The following is an 18,522-nucleotide window of genomic DNA, read 5'->3' as shown; positions in this document are numbered from 1 at the left end:
TTGCAAATACCATATTAAATATTTCTTCTCTCTTCCTGGGAAGCACACAGAGAGTAAAATGAGTTTGCGCTGCTTTGCAATACACAGTAGGGCTCTCTGGGCGAGGAGCCCACTGGCAACTTGAAAGATTGGGTTAATCAGACACAGGGAAATTTCTGATTAATTGGACAATTATTACAAATTCTGAGAGAGCCAAGGCGATATCAGAGAAATATTCTGCCCAACTGGGAATAAGTTCAATAGCCTGAGGCAGAGCTTTCTAAGCTGAGGGTGGTTGGAATACATTGGCATCACGCGTCTGATTTTTTCTCTCTCAACGTGCAGGGCCTCTAACTATTTTTTAAGACCCAAATCATGCAAAATTATTTTGGCGTTAAACAATTATGGAAAATCTGTTTGCCAGTCCCTTGAAATCACCTTAGGACTCTGGGATAGAGCGAAACCACAGCTGGGGGCCAGGAGAGTGGCACCACTATGTTTAATGATGGGAAGTGGCCCAGGGCCACGGGCAGCTGCCTCCCTGTGTGAGCTGGCAGCACGTGGCGCACCTCTGTCCTGTTCCCTTCTGGGAGTCTGCAGGTGACAAGGTCTTACCTGGTGGGAGCGTGCTTCTGTTCCTCCTCCTCATCCGTGTCACTGCTGATGGTGATGACGCTGACCGTGGGGCTGGGGGTGTCGGGAATGACGATGGTCTGCCGCTGCCTCTCCCTGGTAGTGCTGGAGGCCCCGTCACCCCAGCCGCAGGTGGCAGCAGAGCTGCAGGCCGGGCTGCTGTGCACCAGGGCGCAGCGGGGCGGCGTGTTCTCCTTGACGCGCTTGGACCGCTGAGGGGAGCTGGTGGCCTGAGAGGAGGACACCTCACAGGTGGAGACATTTCTGCAATGAGAAAGCCACACACACTCACGGAGGAAGGTCAGCCCAGCAACATCTTCCAAGGAGTAAACTGCCTAGAAATCCCAGCTTTGCAAACCTCCATGGGAAAGTCAGAGGCTGGGTGCTCAGACATAATCTGCAACCAGCTGCAGAAGCGGCCGTCCTGGGGTGCTTCCTTTCAGGTCGTCCCTTTACAGACACGACAGCAGCCTGGCCTTCGCAGGGCTCTGGTCTGACTCTCTGTGCCTGCTCCCAGCAGGACAAAGGGGCCAGCCTGGGCTGTAAGGACAGGAGGGACTGTGCCCAAGGACTGGGCTGGCATGGTGGAATCACACGTAGTACCCAGGATTGAAGGAGTGTCTGCCTCAACACAGCCCTATCTTCAGGGTCAAGGCCTGACTTCCTGAGCTCTGTCTTGTCAACCTCCCAAATGTACACAGGTCTTGTTTGGGAGAGGGGTGGAGGAAATGGCATTTGACTCTTAACGCTTTGGTTTCCTGGCAAAAGGCTGGTTTACCATTTAATAAATGAAAGCACTAAATTCTTGGGAGTTTCTGAATCTAAAGGAACTAAAATGGGTGGTTAGCTCTCCTTCCTCCATCCTCTGGGAAAGGGACATGGCCATGCAAATATCTGTGTATGTATAGTTTTCATTTTTTAAAGAAATTCTTCTGGATGTAGACACCTGAGTCCCATAGGAAGGGAAGCTTACCAGTCTGTTTCAATTGTAATGAAAAATTGAGAAAAGTGCAAGAGAAAAAGGTGTGTTTAAAAAGGGATCTTTTAGCCTTAATTTTGATTTATTTGAAATTCCTTATCAAATTAGCCAATGTAATTTCTGGCAACTTTAAGAAAAAAATACCTTACTTTCCCATCAACCCTTGACACCAAAGCCAAACTATAATGGAACTAAATACTCTAATGTGTCCTCAGAGAGTCTAGTGCCCTCTGGCTACAGGGAAGGCAGAAAGATGAAAATTCTGTAAGGGTGGATCTATTTAATGTTCTACTTAGTTGCCATCAGATATGATGCTTGTTCCTTTTTCCAGGCTGGTAATCAGGTTATACCGGTAAGATTACTTCATGGTTTGTACTTACCATAGTATTTGTTAGTGGTAATATGTTACAATTTTGAGATTATGTTTTCACTACTTCAGTAGTTAAAATATCTCCACTTAGCAATGTTAAAGAAAAGTACGCCTGGTTGCATACTGCTCTTTCAGGCTGTTTTGCCACAATACTGGCCTTAAAAATAGGCAAATACATAACTTCCACTATAGCAACATCGATCTTGAAATGTACTAGCAAGGAGTCTCATAACACTTAACACTAGCTGGGTCATGAGCAGGAAACCGGGAGGGGCCTATCAATTCTGGGAGGCGAAGGGTGCTTAGCCAATGATGCCGCGGTCAGCTCTGCGTCAGAGCAGAATTCCGTGACGGTCCGCTGGCTGTGCCTGATGATGTACGAGGACTGAGGTGGTGGTGGTTACTGCCACCTGATTTAACAGTGACGTGGGGGTGTTGTCACAGGGCTGCCAGACACAAGCATTTTGGATGGCTGCCACTGAGCCGAGGTGAGTTTCCGAGTTGTCAGCAACACCCAACTAAGGAATCTGGAAGGATGGTGACTTCGGGGAGTCAGTTCTTGGATTCATTTCTGAATGAGAGTGTAAAAAGCCAGGCCTAATTTCTGAAGCCTGACTATGTGAGGAGGTAGAAATGTGAACTGTTGGATATTTTATATCCCGGACTTCTCTTAATTATTCTACCCCAGATGAGCAGTTGGGTACCTCCACGTTACTGCCACTGGAGAGAAATGTAGGGTAGTTCTGCAGCTGCAAATTCTTGATTTCATTTTTTTTTTGTTTGAAAATCTATTTTTAAAAGTCAGGTTTACTGAGGTACATGTCCAGTAAAAGTCTCCCTTTTGAAATACTTGATGAGTTTCAATAAATGCACAGCCACGTCAGCCCACTCCACAATTCAAACACAGAATTTTCTACGCCCATCTGTCAACCCCCTTCCTCTCTTTAGTCCCTGGCACCCCCTGAGCTGCCCTCTGTACCCACAGCTTGGCCTTTTCCAAATGGCACATCTGTGGGTCCCCAAGGCATGGACCTTTTGTCCACCTCGACCTCAAAGAGTTCACTGAGATGAGACTGGATTTAAAGGGAATGGCCAAGGTTGCGACTGTTCTGCTAGGATTAACCAAGTTATGGTTTATACTTAAACAAGCAGTTAAAGAGGTTAAATTTCTGACCTTTGATTCAAAAAACCCAAAGCCACATTTTTAAGAAAAGTTATGGTTTCCATAAGAACCTTCAGAGGTGAGTCTGAGTGTTTATTCTAGAGAAGCAAACGGGGACAGAACCACTCACCGCCGTGGCACTGAACACAGACCCCAGAGGCCGGGCGACACCTGCACAGACTCCAGAGCCAGCGCCTCCCTCAAACCCTGGCGCTATACACGTGGCACACTGTGCTCCGCTGGCCGCTTCGCGAGCCAGGCCAGGGGTCCAGGATACAGGCTGCCACCCCACACCGCTAAGAGGCGTCTTTCACTTCCAATCTCCACAGGCCTCTCACCTCTGGGTGACACCACCTACCTTGCAGAGGACTGGTGCTGCTTGGTCTTCCGAGAAGAGGTGGTGCTGGTTGGCTGCTGCCGCATCACGTGGGCCACGCCCACATTTAAAGGCTGGGCTGCCGGAAGGGTCACATGACCAGTCAAGAGCGCAGGCTGCTGCATGATGGGATTGTAATGGCTGCCGTGAGCATGCGTGTTCCTGCAAGGGCGGCGGGAAAACAAGGCTGTTTATTCCATTTACAAACACAGAGCTCATTTATAAGCTAAAGGTTCCTCCCCAGTTTAATGCCAAATTAACCCCCCAAATTGGTTATGCTGCTAGCTTGTGGGATTAGTGAAGGGATGAGCCTAGCCAGGTGAGCACATCCCAGGCGCAGTGACGGTTAAGCACTGTTCTGAAGGAGTGGCAGGAACATAATGGGTTGGTGAGACAGAGGGTATTTCCAGTAGGAGGAAGGCCAAGCACGCAGGCTCCGCTCGAGTTCCAGGGAGAGCAAATAAAATACTTCCTCCAACTTTTAGAGCATTTACAGACTGCCTTGGATGGGTTACCCCACTCCGTGAGATAGGCAGAATATATATTAGTTAACACCATTTTACAAATGAGGGAACTGCCGTTCATGTGAAAAAACACACGCTGAAGACTGGGAGCCGTTCGTTTTCGGTGTTAACATTCTTTTGAATTCCTTCGGTGGCTAGCTCAGTGCTCAGGCACGGAGCAGCTGATCAATTCATTACACGCTCGCTGAATGAATAATTAAATCAACTGAAGGTTGCCTAGACATGGTTAGAGTTTGGTATTAAAATTAATAACAGGCAGACACATTGATAAAAATAGGGGCGTGTAATTTCCCATCCGGAAAAGGGGTTATGTTTTAAAAGCTCTGCGATGCTGGTTGTATGGAGCGCATGGACCTGTTTTCCCGCAGCAGTATTAAAAGTGGTGATTCATGCCGAGACTTGCTCATAAAAGCTCACTTAATACATTAACAAGACATGAAAAGCTATAGAGTTCATTTGAATTTTCAAAATATTATAAAACTTATCTTTGCAACTTGGGGGAAGGGAGTGGGGAAAAAAGGAGGGGGCACTTTTGGAGAGATTGTAACAATTTTGTAGAGTCTTTTGGATATTTACATGGATTTTAGAAACTGATGTTACAGCTTCTTTATTTTGTTGTTGCTATTTCTATAGACATGGCTCTCTTTTTCCCTTTGACACAGGTCTAGCACTGGCACGTGTCTATGGCTTTTTAGCCGTGATTATGGATGTTCTTTGGTCCACATGGGAGCTGAAGAAAAGAAAGTGTGCAGGCTTTAAGTGTGTTCCACCGTACCCAGGTGAGAGGAGGGATGAGGAATGAGAAAACATGCATGAACCGTAAGTATTGCTGAAACCTCATGAGCTGTGAATGCTGATAGACACAGGGAGAAAAAGAGTAGAACATATGTGTGGTCCTTTTAGGAGAAAGAGGGGTGAGGAGAAAAGAACAGTTGGTCGAACAGCTTTCCATTTGGCTGCTGTTCCTCATGAACTGGAGAGGGCGGGTGGTCTCGCCAAGCAGGAACTGAAGCCAGTGGGGGAAGATGGGTTTATTTATTACTTATTGTGTACCAGATGCTGGTATGGTACGTGTTAACTACAGGCCAAGCGCTTCCTATTTTATCAATTTAGCCTCTCAACAATCCTATGAGGACTGTTACCCCCACTCTACTGAAGGAGAAACTGAGGCTCATGGAGGTTAAGTTACTTGGCCAGGTCACGGAGAACCAGAACTGAATCCAATTTTACCTGGACTGAAAGTGCTTCCAGGGAGTGGGGGGGTGCTCATGGGGGGCTGTGATCAGTGAGAAGTGAGTGGGGCTGCGGGAAAGAGCCTGTGTACTCCTCTCACTAGTCAGAAAATGAAGGGGCAGAACAGAGGAAGCTGCAGTCGAGGCTTGACTGGGGGGGCTTACATCTCCACCTCTCTGTATTTTACTGAGAGCTCTTCATTCACAACAGTCTTTTAGGTCAGAAAAGGACCCGTGGGGGTGGCCGCCGGCTGGTATGGAGTCTGTCAAAGGGTGAGGGGGGTATGACCTGCCCCGAGGTGTGGGCTGAATGAGAGACAGTCGCTCAAACACTCTCTCATGGGGCATGGGGAGCTGGAGACAACTGGGGTGCCATGTGACTCTGCACTGGTGAAGGGGGCACTGTGGTGGCGTGGGGACAGTGGGTGTGAGGTACAAGGAAGAGTGGGAAGTGGCCAGAGAAACAGGAGAGGAGCACGTGGCAGAGGTCAGCGAGGGGGAGGGGTGGGGCCTAGAAGCAGAGGGTATGGGGTGCGGGCGGCTATCAGCGGAGGCCTCTGAGCACATGAGGAGCAGACTTGGCGCTGTGAGATGTAACCGTGGACTGAAGAGCTGCCGCGGGCAGCAGAGGGCACCATTTAAAATAAAGCCTGTTCTGTCAAGCCTTCCTGCTAAGCAGGACTTCAAGGCCGGGCCAGCAGCTCTCTGGGTCCGCGGTGGGCCTGCCTCCCAGCCCCAACTCGCCAGCTCTGCCACTTACCTCCAGTCAGCCAGCTGCTGGGTGCCTGCCATGGTCTCGGGGATCACGGTCGCGTGCTGCACCGACGTGTGAGTAGCCACTCCGGTCAGCTGCTGCCACGCGGGGGGGAGCAGGATCTGCTGGGTCCCGCTGGGCCAGGCCTGCTGTAGAGCAGAATATGTCTGCGGTCACCGCGTGTTAGTCACGTGGCCAACGTGCGTGAGCCGTGCATTTATCTACGCTAGACCCTGTGACGGGGGTGGGTGGGAAGTGGAGACCTGGGCTTTGATTGGCTGACAGAATGCAGGAAACCACTGCATGGAGGGGCAGAGTCTACACGGATTGGACAAGCGGTCACCCACATCCTGGGGCCTCCGCGTTTCTGTGCCAGCCTTGCTAGGGAAAGCAGGGTTCGGAGCCTGCCGTTGCACAGTGAGCGCGCCTCAGTACCGCCTCAACCGAGAACTGCACTTCGCCTCTCTCCACCTCGGCCTGCTCATTCACCGTTTCTGATGGCGGTCGGGATGCCGGCTCTGGGTCAGGGCTTGGGGTGGCAGACCCGGCCAGTCTGACACCAGCCCCTAGACTTGAACACCATGCCAGACTGCTCCCGTATGACCGCTGCTGTCGTCGGTGACGAGGACGGCTTGGCCGCAAGGCTGTCAGGTCAGAAGCGCCTCCATTTTCTAACAAGGCCAGTTCCCTCACAGTGTTTCCCAAGACCTTTACTTACAGTGGCCTCTGCTGAATAGAAGTTGGGGTTTTAATTTTAATGTAAATTAAATTGCAGTCAAATTGTACAATTCTGTTCTACACCCTCCATTCCATTCCATTCGCCTCTCTAATATACTACTCTCTTAACTATATAATTTTAATATGTCTTGGTATCTGGTAGAGACATGATTCTTTAGTTTCCTTGTCTGTTCTTGTTCCTTCACCTTCCCATGTGAATTTAAACATCACTCTAACGTAAGAATTGTAGTTGCAAAAAAAATTGCTTGCTTGTATTTATTGGACTTGCCTAAAATTTATATTTACTTTAGGAGCAACTGACATCTTAATCATATTGTCATTTCATCCCTGAATGTGGTAAAGCTGTGTGTTACCTTTATTCCTTTCAAGTTCTCTTTTGTTGGAATAATTCCTAAGTATTTTACAGTTTTTGTTACTAATTCTACCAACCATATCTTTTAATTATTTGTCTTTGCTTTATAGGAATATACCAATTTTGGTCTATTGAGTATATCTATTAGTTTTTCTAAACTCTGTTTAGTTCTCATGGTTTCTCCAAATCTCTGTGGATTTTCTATGTGGACTGTCTTTGTTTTTGCAAGGGATAGAGTTTTGTTTCTTCCGTTCCAAAACTTACACCTTGTGTTTTTCGTTCTGTCACTGTGCTGACAGCACCTCCAAAACAGCATTTAATAACAGTGTTGACATTGGGCGTCCTTGACTTGTACCTAACTTTAATGGAAATTCTAGCTGGTTGACATTTGGCGTTTTTGTCATATTCATATTTGATAAAGATAATGAATATTAAATTATATCAATGTTCTTCCCGCATCTATTGAAATACATGTTTTTAGTTCCTTAACCTGTCCATGTAGCAAGTTACTTAACAGGCTTTGCAGTGTTAAACTATTCTTGTTTTCTCGGATAATCTGCTTTGCTTATGGTGTGCTGGATGCATTCGTACGCTTTTCAATACTGCACTGTTTGTAAACGTGGTAGGTAGTACTTTTGCGTCTGTGTTTATGAGTAAGAAATGGCATGTGGTTTCTGTCTTATAGAATCCTTATCGGATTTGGGCATCAAGAGTGTGCCAGTTTCATAAAGTATGTTGAAGTATGTTTATCATCTCTTCTGTTTCCTGGAACAGCTTGGTTCAGATCAATATTAACCATTATTTGTCTTTTTTTTCTTTCAAATTAACTGCAAATGACCTTGAACACCAGCTTTGGTGGCACCCGGTTTCGTGAACAGAGAACCTCCTGCACTTAGGCCTTCTTTCTACTCCTGCCTCTCGCACTGGTCCTCACGGCTTCCTGTCATTGGCACAGTTTGGTACGAGGTTGTTTAGAAACCACCGGACCGGATCGAGAGAAGGAGCTGTGGCTGGTTCCAGGGCATGGCCGCTGTTTTGTCCTTCATCTGAGCTGCAGGGACCCAGGCCAGTCTCCCCGTCTTGGGAGCCTAGATCTACAGGGGCACGTGCACTGTGAAGGGTGCTTTTAAATCCTTCGTCATGTTTGCATGTGCAACCTGAGTAAGCCCAGACCTAGCTCTGAAAGAAGCAACGATTGGCCTCTTCCTGGCTAAAACAAACATTCTTCATTGTTTGGTTGGGTGGAAGCCAATGGGCCCAGCATTTCCGACTTTGTATCAGTCCTTCATTCACAGCAGAGAAGAGCTTTGCCTTCTGCTGGCTTGGAAAAGTGTCCCTAGGGTATCGTAACCCTCCAGGGGGCTTTAACCTGAAGCTGTAATTGGGAAAGTGAAGCCAAAAAAAAATCTGTGAACAGGATTTTAATTGCTACAGTGTTTATAGAGAGAGTTGCTGGAAGCGAGTTTAATGTTCAGGAGTGGGAGATTTGTTAAATAAACTGATGTGCGCTAAAGTGAAACTCCGTAAGCCGTTTACAAGGACGTGGCAGGCCAGTGTGTCCTCATGGGCACAGGCTTCTAAGACCTACTGAGTGCGAGACCCCTGCCCCGCCCAGGGCCACAACGGGCCTTCCGCTCGTCGGTTGCTGTCTCTCTCTTTCTGCTTGTCGCTTAACCTGTACCAGTGTCAGCCTGTTACAAGGGGGTGCTCCCCCAGGTATTTTCCAATGGTCCCTACAAAGGACAAAAATTAGCTAACTTATAAAAATGAGTAGGGCAGTTGTACAAAAAAGCAATAATTAGACATTTAAACGGATGCCTTCATTTTTCTCTGGGTAAATCTTTAGGTTCCAGGCAAAAACACTCTAAATACTATTAGTTACTTTAAATGTATCCAGAAAATGGGCATCATTCTTTTCATCTAAATATTTAAATCCTTTCAAGGATTTTATGTGTGGACGGTTAAAGGCGGAGTCTTCCGAACCCATTCTGTAGGTAAGAAGCAGACACAGCTACTGCGCCCTCTCCTCCCACCCCCGCAGTAGCCTGGCAGGCCCTTCAAAGGGGGGCGTGTCTCTGGGGCGCCCAGGGGAGGTGAGCTGGGAAGCCGAGGGTGTGATCACACCATCCGGTTTCAGTGCCGTGAGAGTGAGCTCTCCGGGTGCCCTAGCAATGCTGTTTGATGGGGCCCAAATGCAGTGTGATTGTGACAATGCCGCCCGTGGTTGTGCCTCACTGTCCCTTTTTGTCCAAGGTGTTGTGGGGAGTAAATCAAACAGAACTGTAAGGTGCCTGGCACAGTGATGATGTATCTGTTATTAAAGTTCGTGTCCTCACTATTAGCTTTGTATCGCGCGTTCCCTTAACCTCCCACAACACTGCGAAGTTTTCATCACTTCCACCTGCGTGATCTCGGCTGCCATGGGTACCCGTGTGAACAGATGTGGAAGGTGCCAGCTCACAGCTGTGGCCCCACCTTTTCAAGTATAAAGTAAAGAAATCATCTCCAAGGCTTTTTTTGGCTCTAAAAAGTAATTTCTATTTTACAAGAAAAAGATATTTCTTTTGGTGGCCAAGGAATGTTAACTGACATGCCTTAGGTCACAGAGAGTTATTAGTAGAGTTGGGATTAAAACCCAGGCCTCCTATATTAATTTGCATCACAAAGATGCCGCCATCATCATCGCCTCCCCAGACTCCCCCCGTGTCTGAGTTTCTTCTTGGAAGTGTAAGCTAGGCACTGGGAAGGGTAATTCCCTCAAGGGTCAGCCAGAATATTAGAGAGTCTGACGGCTCGAAGCACCTCACTCACTGCCAGGAAGGGACTCCTCGGAGGAACGTCTCTGTGACAGCTTCAGTGCGGGTAATGGCAACTCGAGGGATAATAAAGAATTACCTGGGCGAGCAGACCTGGTTGGATCTGGAGAGGCTGAGCTCCTGGGGCTTGAGTGACGATGGGCACAGCATTTTCCATTCGCACGGAGTAGCCAGCATGCTTGGAGGGGGAGGCCTGCAGCCCTGCTCCAGACAGTGGGTGGGGGTGGGGGGGGAGGGCTGAGTGCCGGGAGCCAGCCCAATGTGGGGAGGGCTCCCCTCCCCTCCAACTGGTCCCTTCTGGGTGGTGCCTGCTCCTTTGGTAGTCTCCCTTCAGTTTTTAACGTCAATTAAAAAAAAAAGACAGCCCCACCAAACGACCATGAATGTGTTCAAAAGCTAGAAGGGGAAGTTAAGGAGTTCGTAAGGCCCAAGGGGAACAGCGAGGCCGACACCTCACGACTGGAACATAAAGGCTGTGACAGGAAGACACACAGCATACGTCACTGCGTCACAGCTGGGTGTGGGGAGAGGACACAGGGGTCCGTTTGCAGTGGCTCTGCCTCTGAAACTGGGTGGCCACGCACAGGGTTCCCCATGGGGTTCGCAAAAGCTTTCTGTGTAAACTGTAACCAAGTACATGGTCAGGGGGAGAGCGTGTGGGTGCACAACTGAACAATCATTGGGGGGTGGCCTGGGAGGTACTTTTCCCACCAATTTATATTCTTCGTGAGACCTGGGGCTGTGTTGGCAGTGGAGGTGGGCGTGGGGCAGGGATGGAGGGTACTTTTCTACAGATGAGCCACAGAGGACATTCCCTGTGAGAAGCCCAAGCACTGATACAGCGTAACAACGGGACCACCAACTAAGTGCTCATTCACAGCCGGCAGGCCAGGGCCTGGATCACTGGCAGGTGGTGAGAGTAACAAAGTCCCGCTGTTTCTGGGCTGGCCACAGGAGGACAAGCCTCATGTCCAGCGACGCCAAGGGCTGTCTCCCAGGGAAGCCCGCCTGACAGAACGGTGTGGGGGTGTGTCTGGCCAGCAGGGTGGGGTCGGGTGAGAGGTGAGAGGTCGGGCCTGCTCCCCCTTACCTTGGAAGCCGGGCGGACACACGATGAGAGCTTGCTGGAAGGGGTCGGGCCGGGCACAAATCTGGGCTGTTCCCGTCTGCAGGGGCAGGCTCCGCTGGGCCACTGCAGCCATGGAGGCTGCTGAGGGCTGGTAGAGTGCAGATTGGTAGTTTAGTATGGAGACTTCGGGATTGGCTAAGGAAATAGTGGCACTGGTGGAGGTGGGAGCCTAAAGGAATGACGGGGATTAAACAAAAATAAACAAAAATGAAAGATGAGGGCAGTGGCATGTTGGGAGACACGAACCTAAATCAAATAAATGAACTCAAAGAAGAACGAACAAACAAAATCCAGGGGCAAAGAGGCAGAAACAGAAGGGGGGGGCGTGCGGTTGAAAAGTCTCAAGGAGAAGCCGTCTGCAACCCTGGGTCTGCAGTCACCTGGGACAGTCACCCCTGGTACTGATGTGCAGGCCTGTCCCCGCCATCTGAGGGGCCCAGCAGAGTGCCAGTCAGTGCTCCCTGACCAGGGGTCAAAACGCTACAAAGTTAGAAGTCAGGCTAGAGCCCTGGCCCGGCAGCTCAGCTGGTTAGAGCATCGTCCCAATGTGCCAAGGCTGTGGGTTCGATCACCGGTCAGGGCCCATACAAGAATCAACCTATGAGTGTATGAGTGGGTGGAATAACAACTCGATGTTTCTCTCTCTCCATTCCTCTCTATAGTCAATAAGTAAAAATTAAAAATTAGGCTAAAATGATTTATGTTGTGCCCTTCAAATCAGACAAATGCACCTTCATCGCAATAGGGAAAGCCAGGTTTGAGTCCAGGACTCCTGGACTCTGCCCTGGAACATGGTGACAGGGGCAAGCTGGACCTGTCTTCCTTCTCTTCCGGTCCCAGCTCTGTCCCCATGACCCGAGGGGCTGTGGGCGCACAAACGTGGACCCAAGGGTGCAGTCCACACTCGAGAGGATGAACCCAGGAAGAGGCCCCTGCAGGGCCAGGGTCCCAGGTACCCAGAGCGTGGCGTGGAAGCACACATCCCGGGGGAAGAGCTTGAAGGAGCCCCCCTCTGTTCGGGTCTAAGGGCAGCACTGTTTATAGATGCCCTCAGCTGGGTGCACAGGAGTCACTGCAAAGGACTACGCTGCAGAATCAGGGAGGGAGGGAGGGGGACATGTGAGCCTGGGGTTTCCTCTGTGAGTGTGAGGATTCGTGGGCACTAATGTCTAGCTGCCAAGCCTGGAAGGCAGACGGAAAAGACCCTGGTGGGTCAAGAGACTCGAAATGGAGATGGGTCAGACAGAGAGTCAAGTCACGTCCTCCCTCCTTTCTCAGAGAGTGGCGCCACTGGGGACTGGACTTCCGCCGGGCGAAGCCAGGCGGTGGAGGGAGAGTAACTTCTCGACTGGGAATTGTCCGTCTTAGCTCTTTTCACACTGGCCCGTCAGCACGGTAGGTGGAGGGTGCCGGTGGCGTCAAAGTCACCATGGTTTACAGGAGGGCTGGCCGCTGGGGGTTACAAGGACTGAAGAATAAGGAGGGAAGAACCCTAAGGGCGTTCTGGGCACATACAAACGCAGAACTACCAGAAGGGCATGCATTTGTGTAAAATTTGACTCACAACAAGGGATAGGCTCATTTTACATGTTTTTTATACCTAGATTTATGCTGCATTTCAGTGCAAAGCAAGTTAATTTGTTTGAGGGTGAGTACCATATGGCATTGTGTGTGTCTGCAGTTTAAGATCTGCGCTGTGATGTTAAGCGTGTCTGTGCAGTGTCACGTGGCTGGCCTCTAGGCATGAGTATGAGGGGAGAGTGTGCAACCCGTGTGGGCCGGTGTCTACCCTTCTGCTTGACGCCATGTCATACTTCCTCCCAATTTTCTCTGTGTCCCCAAGGCCCTGGGGCTTCCCCACACACACATTCCCCACTGTCTGCTCCGCTCCACAGGCCGAAGTCCAGACTCTGTGCAGGCTTTGGAGCCTTGGGCTTCCCTCTTTGGGGCACCAGTGTCCTCCACTGTCCCACCTTCTGGTCAGTCACTGGGCCTGCTGCTCCTTCCTTCGAAATGGCCCTGAAACCTATAGGCTCATGTCAGTCACCCCTTCCCCAGTGGAGGCCCTGACCAGAGATGGTCTGGCTTCCACTTTTCCAGTTCTTCTTGGGCAAAGAGGCCAGAACATTATCTCCAAAAGATGACTCAGTGCATGTCACCACCCCTGCTCACAAGTCTCCGATGACTGTCTTTGGACATTGCCTACACACTTGGGCCTGGCGCCCTGCATTTCCCACGATTTGGCCAACCTTCCCTTCTAAACGGCTCCCCCCTTCCCTCCATGCCCTTGGCAGCACCAGATCAGCCCACTCACTGGGGTGGGGGTTCTGGTGACAAGGACCAGCACCATGGTGCAAGGTGGTCTGGCCATGGATGCTTTGGCCTGAGGGTTGGGGTAGGTGCTGGGAGGAATGTTGGTCTCTCTGCAGGGGAGGCCTCAGAGGGTACTGGCTCTCCCCCCTTAGGAGAGCTTTCAGAAGGCCAGTGGCCCCCAGGGGGCAGCAGATGCCAGGGGACCCCCCGCTGGAGTTGAGGCAGAGGGCGAGAGTAGGCTGGGAAGTACAGCCAGGCCTGAGACCCCGTGTGCTCTAGGAGCAGCCAAGGACGGCAGCGTCCGCGACTCCCAGTGATGGGAGGGGGCTTGTCAAAAGGCAGGGCCTGGCCAGGCGGAGGTGTTCATTCAAGCTTCAGGATCAGAACACATGCACTCCTCTCTTCTGAAGGTGTGTGTGTGCATGCGTGTGTATGCACAGAGGAGTGTTCTCACTGCACACTAAGACTGAAAGAGTTTATGGGGACACCTTTGGGAGAACCGGGAAGACTGGAAGATGGAAAGAAAAGGCTCTTGGACTGCAGAGCTCGCCCGAGCCAGGGCCTGGAGATTAGTCAATTGGTAACTATTTCTTGCATGTTAGCTGCTAGATCCTGCTAATTTTCTTCAAGAGGCTGATCTGTGTTTCCTGGTGCCTCTCAGTTCCAGGGGCTGGGACTCTGGTGGCTGATGAACTGAGTTTCCCCATGACCTGGAGGAAGGACAGGTTTTTCTGTCTTGAAAGGAGGCTGCACGGACCCCACAGTCTGGGGACAAGGGAGAGGGGCCCACGCTAGACCATCGCTAGTGTCCCCGTTCTGGAATTCTTTAGCAGGCAGGTGCCGAACTGCAAGGGTCACAGCATCTCCTGTATCGTATTCGTGCATCTGGGCGGAGAGAAGCGGTAAGAGGAGCCGTCTCAGAAACAACTCCCATGGAGGGAGAGCGCACACAGCCTGCTTGGAGGGGCCGCCAGTCACACCGAGTCCCTGCGGCTCTCACAGGAAACAACCCTGAAGCAAACCCCTTCTCACAGAGGCGGGTGCACAGTAGAGCAATTCCGTCTAGTGACTGGCTTTGTTGGGGAAGGATAGCTCCTGACGCCCACGGTCAGCCTTGCCGCCTTCTCTGCCCCCCGCTTACCTGGTTGTGGACAGTGTTCAGCTGGTTGTTGAAGGTCATGGTCAGGTTGGTGGATGTGCTGGGGGCCACGTGCGTGATGAAAGGGGTTTTGCTCTGGTTCACGGTATCATACATGTTCACCCGACGCTTGCAAATCTCCATGTTCTGGAAACATGATTTGACGCTGCTCATGCAACAGGCAGAGGCGTAAAGGGAGGGAGAAGAGGAAGAAAGGCGAGAGAAAGGACAGAACGGTTAGTGCAGTGAACGAGACAGCTTCAGGGGTCTCATTCAGGTCCGTTTAGGGTGACTTCAGGTCTGGGTCTCCTGGGTTTCTCATGGGAGTCCAGGTCCGAAACAGCCAGGGTTTTTTAGACAAGCCTCACCCCACCCTGGACAGATGGGGGTTCTCCACAGCCCCACAGACCCACCCAATGGCTCTCACTGACTTGACCGCCTACTGCCCATCTGTCTCCAGCATCTCTGCTCATTCTCAGCTTTCAGTATGGCTTCTGGCCCATACATGAACCTGTAAATTCTCTGGTTGGGAACATTGAACGGCACTCAGGACGTGCCTTCTACCTTCCCCAAAGACAACTCCCAAAGCTAATCTTTCCCAGCTACTCCGGGGCACCGGCGCCATCTAGGGGCCAGCTTCGGAACTAGCCAGCCGAGTATCATGACCCTACTGCCCACTTTCTCCCCACCAGAACTGTACATGTAATGAGAACAGTAATAATATTAATAATGAATATAGTGGCCAACAGTGATTGAGAGCCGTGGTAATTCTGTGCAAGACTCTTGCATTCCGTCCTACAGCAACCACAGGAGGGAGGGTTGACTGATGTCCCTATTTTAGGAGCAAGGATGAAGTTTAGAGAGGACAGGGAGTCTGCCAAGGTCAAGAGCTAATGACAGGCAATCACACACACACACACACACACACACATCCTCTTTAACTTCTGTCCTTTCTTTTTGTTTTCTAATTCTTGCCCAATTACTAAAATAAAAATTCTCTTCCTTTTTCTGTCTTCATTGCATTTATGCATCAAAACAAAAACCCTAATTATGGAAGGAAATGTAAAATTGTTGCTGGCGCCAGCTGCAGGCAAAGGAAAATCACAAGGGGCCTCACCCAAGTTCTGGAAAATCTGCCATAAAGTGTTCAGAATTTATTTGCTGTTTCTCACTCACTTCTGTGTCTTGTAAGTAAACTTACTTCTCCTTCAATGCTAATATTCAAGATGACAAAGCAGCCTATAAAGCTGAATTTCAAAGACTTATTTTAACTATAATGTAATGACTATATATAAATAAAATAATTTTCTTTTAAAGAATTAAAAGAAATTAAAACGAGCCCCGGATGGGCCCTGAGACTCCCCTCCCCCTGAGGTAACGATTGCTCACACTAATGGCACGGTGCGCTCCAAGTCAGCATTGGCTGACTGTGGACCCTGGCGAGAGAGGGGACCGTGCCCTACAGTAACCAAAGGCTGAACAGGCCTCCTGGCTGGGAAAGCCAGCACGCCCTGAGCATCTCTAAGTACTAGGCATACCGCTAAGTGCTTTCCCGTGGCGGCTGGAGGAATAAAGCAATAATTCCTCTGGGAAATGTATTGAAAGCGTTCAGTGGTTTTGTGACAATTCAACCACAAGCTTTCAGACTCAGAATTTCCCACCTGGGATGGTCTGGCACCTGCCCTTTGGGTCACTTCTGTCCTGTTCCAGGGACACGGTGAGCTCCTTTCCAAGGCGGGGGGGGGGGGGGGGGGGGGAGCGGTCTGCAGCAGGTGGCTCTGCAGTTTCTCCTGGCCCTGGAGCTCTCCTGGTCTTCCAGTAAGTTCTAGGGACCCTTAGGGGTCGGGCCTGCTCTCAGGTAAGCCTAGGTGTGTACAGAGACCCACCTTGCCTTCTGAGGCCCTTTTCCTGAGGTCTGAGTTGTCAGTGGTCCTCCCGGGACCCAAACCACATGCTGAACGCAAAGCTGATGCTAACGGTCTCCGTGTTCGGCGCTCACCCGTCCAGTGAAGCACCCACTGCTTCCTCAGAGCCCAGATGCACAGGACCGGGGGTGGCCAGCTGTGATGCCCACTTCCTGTGGGCGGCTCTCTGACTTAGTGCAGGTGGCTGATGGGGCACCCCTCCATCTCCCATCCATAGCTGCTTCTCAGTCGTCCCACTCCACCCCTGAGTATGAGAAGACTGATCTTTTGGGGACCTATCCAGTAATCACCAAGCTCGCCTTCCTTCTGTGGTACAGACAGACTCACGCCCACTTGAAGTGCCCCAACCACACTCAGAAACGGGACAAATCTCATAATGGGAGTTTGCAAGGGTTCAAGTCCCTTCTCTGTACTCGAGTTGCTCGTCTCAAACACGGTTCTGAATTAAAGACCCACTGTTTGCTGCAATGTGATCTGACTTGCTTAACATCAACTCACAAAGAACAGAAGTGAAATTAGAGGAAACGTCAGCTGTGGCGGGTGCCACCCCCTCATTTCTTGCAGGCCGGCGAAGGTCAGGTGCAGCCTGAGACTCAGCCCCACCTGAGTCTCCTCGTGGCAGGGCCAGCCTCCATCTGCAAAGGGTTCTCTTGCCCAGCCTCTTCTCACGCTGTCCGCTTTTGCTCCTGACCCCAACTAACGCCCGCTGCTCCTGAGCACTCTGCTCCTCCCTGCAGACACCCAGGGGTGTGGCTTCCACCCCAAGGGCTCCCGGCTGAAGTGATAGCTCTCATTATTCTCTGTTGTGGGCTGATCTTTGCATCCCGCTCCGAAATTCATGTGTTCAAGTAGCAACCCCTATACGTCACAGTGTGACTGAATTTGGAGATGGGATCTTTACAGAGGTAGAATGGGGTCACTAGTGTGGGCCCCAATCCACTTCATTGTGAGGAGGAAGTCACGACATAGACTCGCGCGGAAGGAAGACCGTGCAAGGGCTCAGGGAGGAGACGCCATTGACAGGCCAAGGAGAGAGGGTCCGGCTCTGCCCAACCCCTCGATCTTGGCCTTCAGCACTGTGAGGAAACAGTTTCTGCAGTTTAAGCCCCGCAGCGGCTCTTTGTTACGCAGCGCCTGCACACTTCTGCTCCCTCCCACTCTGGCCACCAGGGCCTCTTCTCTGCCCCTCACTCCCTGGGCCACGGGCGCGGCCTGGCACTTTAACAGGAGACCTGCCCACTGTGGGAAGCGCCAGCGGTCACGCCGATCAGCTGCCAGAACCCGGCTTCTCCGTCACGTCTCACCTCCAGGGGCCTGTGGTCAGTGCCAGCCACGGATTCCCTGGACTGTCGAACCTGAAATGGCCCCACTTCGCAGACCACAGAGTCGCGTGTCCCGCCCCAAATGAGCCATGTGTCACCCATCAGGCTCGTTGGACAATGACTAAAGTAACAACGTCTGAGTTGATGAGACCATCAGTGTCTCTGGACCCCTCCTATCTTTCCTTCCTTTTCAGCGAAGCCCCCAACAGTCATCCATTCGGACTGCAGCGCCCGACTGCCAACATCACAAGTCTGTCAGTCTCTCTCTCCCCCTTGGTGGCCCGGCGAAACTCCAGCCTGGATGAACCCCCTGTTCTCCCCAGCCTTCACAGGGGGAGGCCAGTGACACCCCACTATTCCTGTCCAACCTCCACACTCAACAACTCTACTGCATTTCTCTGTCAGTTTTCTCCGCCTCCTTCTGCTCCACCCACCTAAACTTTTCTGAGACACCTGCTCTCCACAGGGGAAGACAAAACTGTCAGAAGGGCTCCCTCGACTTTCTTCTGCTAAACCAGCGCACTGGCCGACCTCCGCGCCCTCCTTCATCCACGGTGACCCGCTCGGGACCCCAGCCCCTCCCACCGTCTCAGGGAACCTCTCTTTGGGCATCCTTTAATTTCTCACTTGCTACGACCCATGTCCATCAGCATTTTAAATTGCTCAAGTCTCTTCCACATTAAAGCCAGCCCCCCTAGGGCCCTCCCCAGTCGCCCTTCCATTTTTTCCCACTCAGCTTCTTTACCTGCTAAGCTGGCTCCCACCTCCATCACCCACTGG

At 51.0% G+C, this 18,522-nt stretch overlaps 1 protein-coding gene across 5 annotated transcripts in view; it reads right to left on the bottom strand.

Moving 5' to 3' along the window:
• The window catches only part of HIPK2 (homeodomain interacting protein kinase 2), a 165,421-nt gene that overhangs the window by 20,451 nt on the left and 126,448 nt on the right, over positions 1-18,522 (bottom strand). For 2 of the 5 annotated variants that reach the window (XM_037049079.1, XM_037049078.1), the window contains 6 exons: positions 14,499-14,661; positions 11,006-11,213; positions 9,995-10,116; positions 6,016-6,158; positions 3,482-3,661; positions 595-876 (listed from right to left, as the gene is read on the bottom strand). In XM_037049079.1, the coding sequence (XP_036904974.1) occupies positions 595-876; positions 3,482-3,661; positions 6,016-6,158; positions 9,995-10,116; positions 11,006-11,213; positions 14,499-14,661 (1,098 nt within the window). The remainder of the gene's footprint in view (positions 1-594; positions 877-3,481; positions 3,662-6,015; positions 6,159-9,994; positions 10,117-11,005; positions 11,214-14,498; positions 14,662-18,522) is intronic. The other 3 variants (XM_037049080.1, XM_037049082.1, XM_037049081.1) reach the window with 3 other exon arrangements.

Source organism: Sturnira hondurensis, unplaced genomic scaffold (assembly GCF_014824575.4).
Source record: "Sturnira hondurensis isolate 20B ecotype Veracruz unplaced genomic scaffold, ASM1482457v3 Scaffold0006437, whole genome shotgun sequence".
In the NCBI taxonomy this organism is placed as follows: domain Eukaryota; kingdom Metazoa; phylum Chordata; class Mammalia; order Chiroptera; family Phyllostomidae; genus Sturnira; species Sturnira hondurensis.
This window is presented reverse-complemented; position numbering and strand designations above follow the sequence as displayed.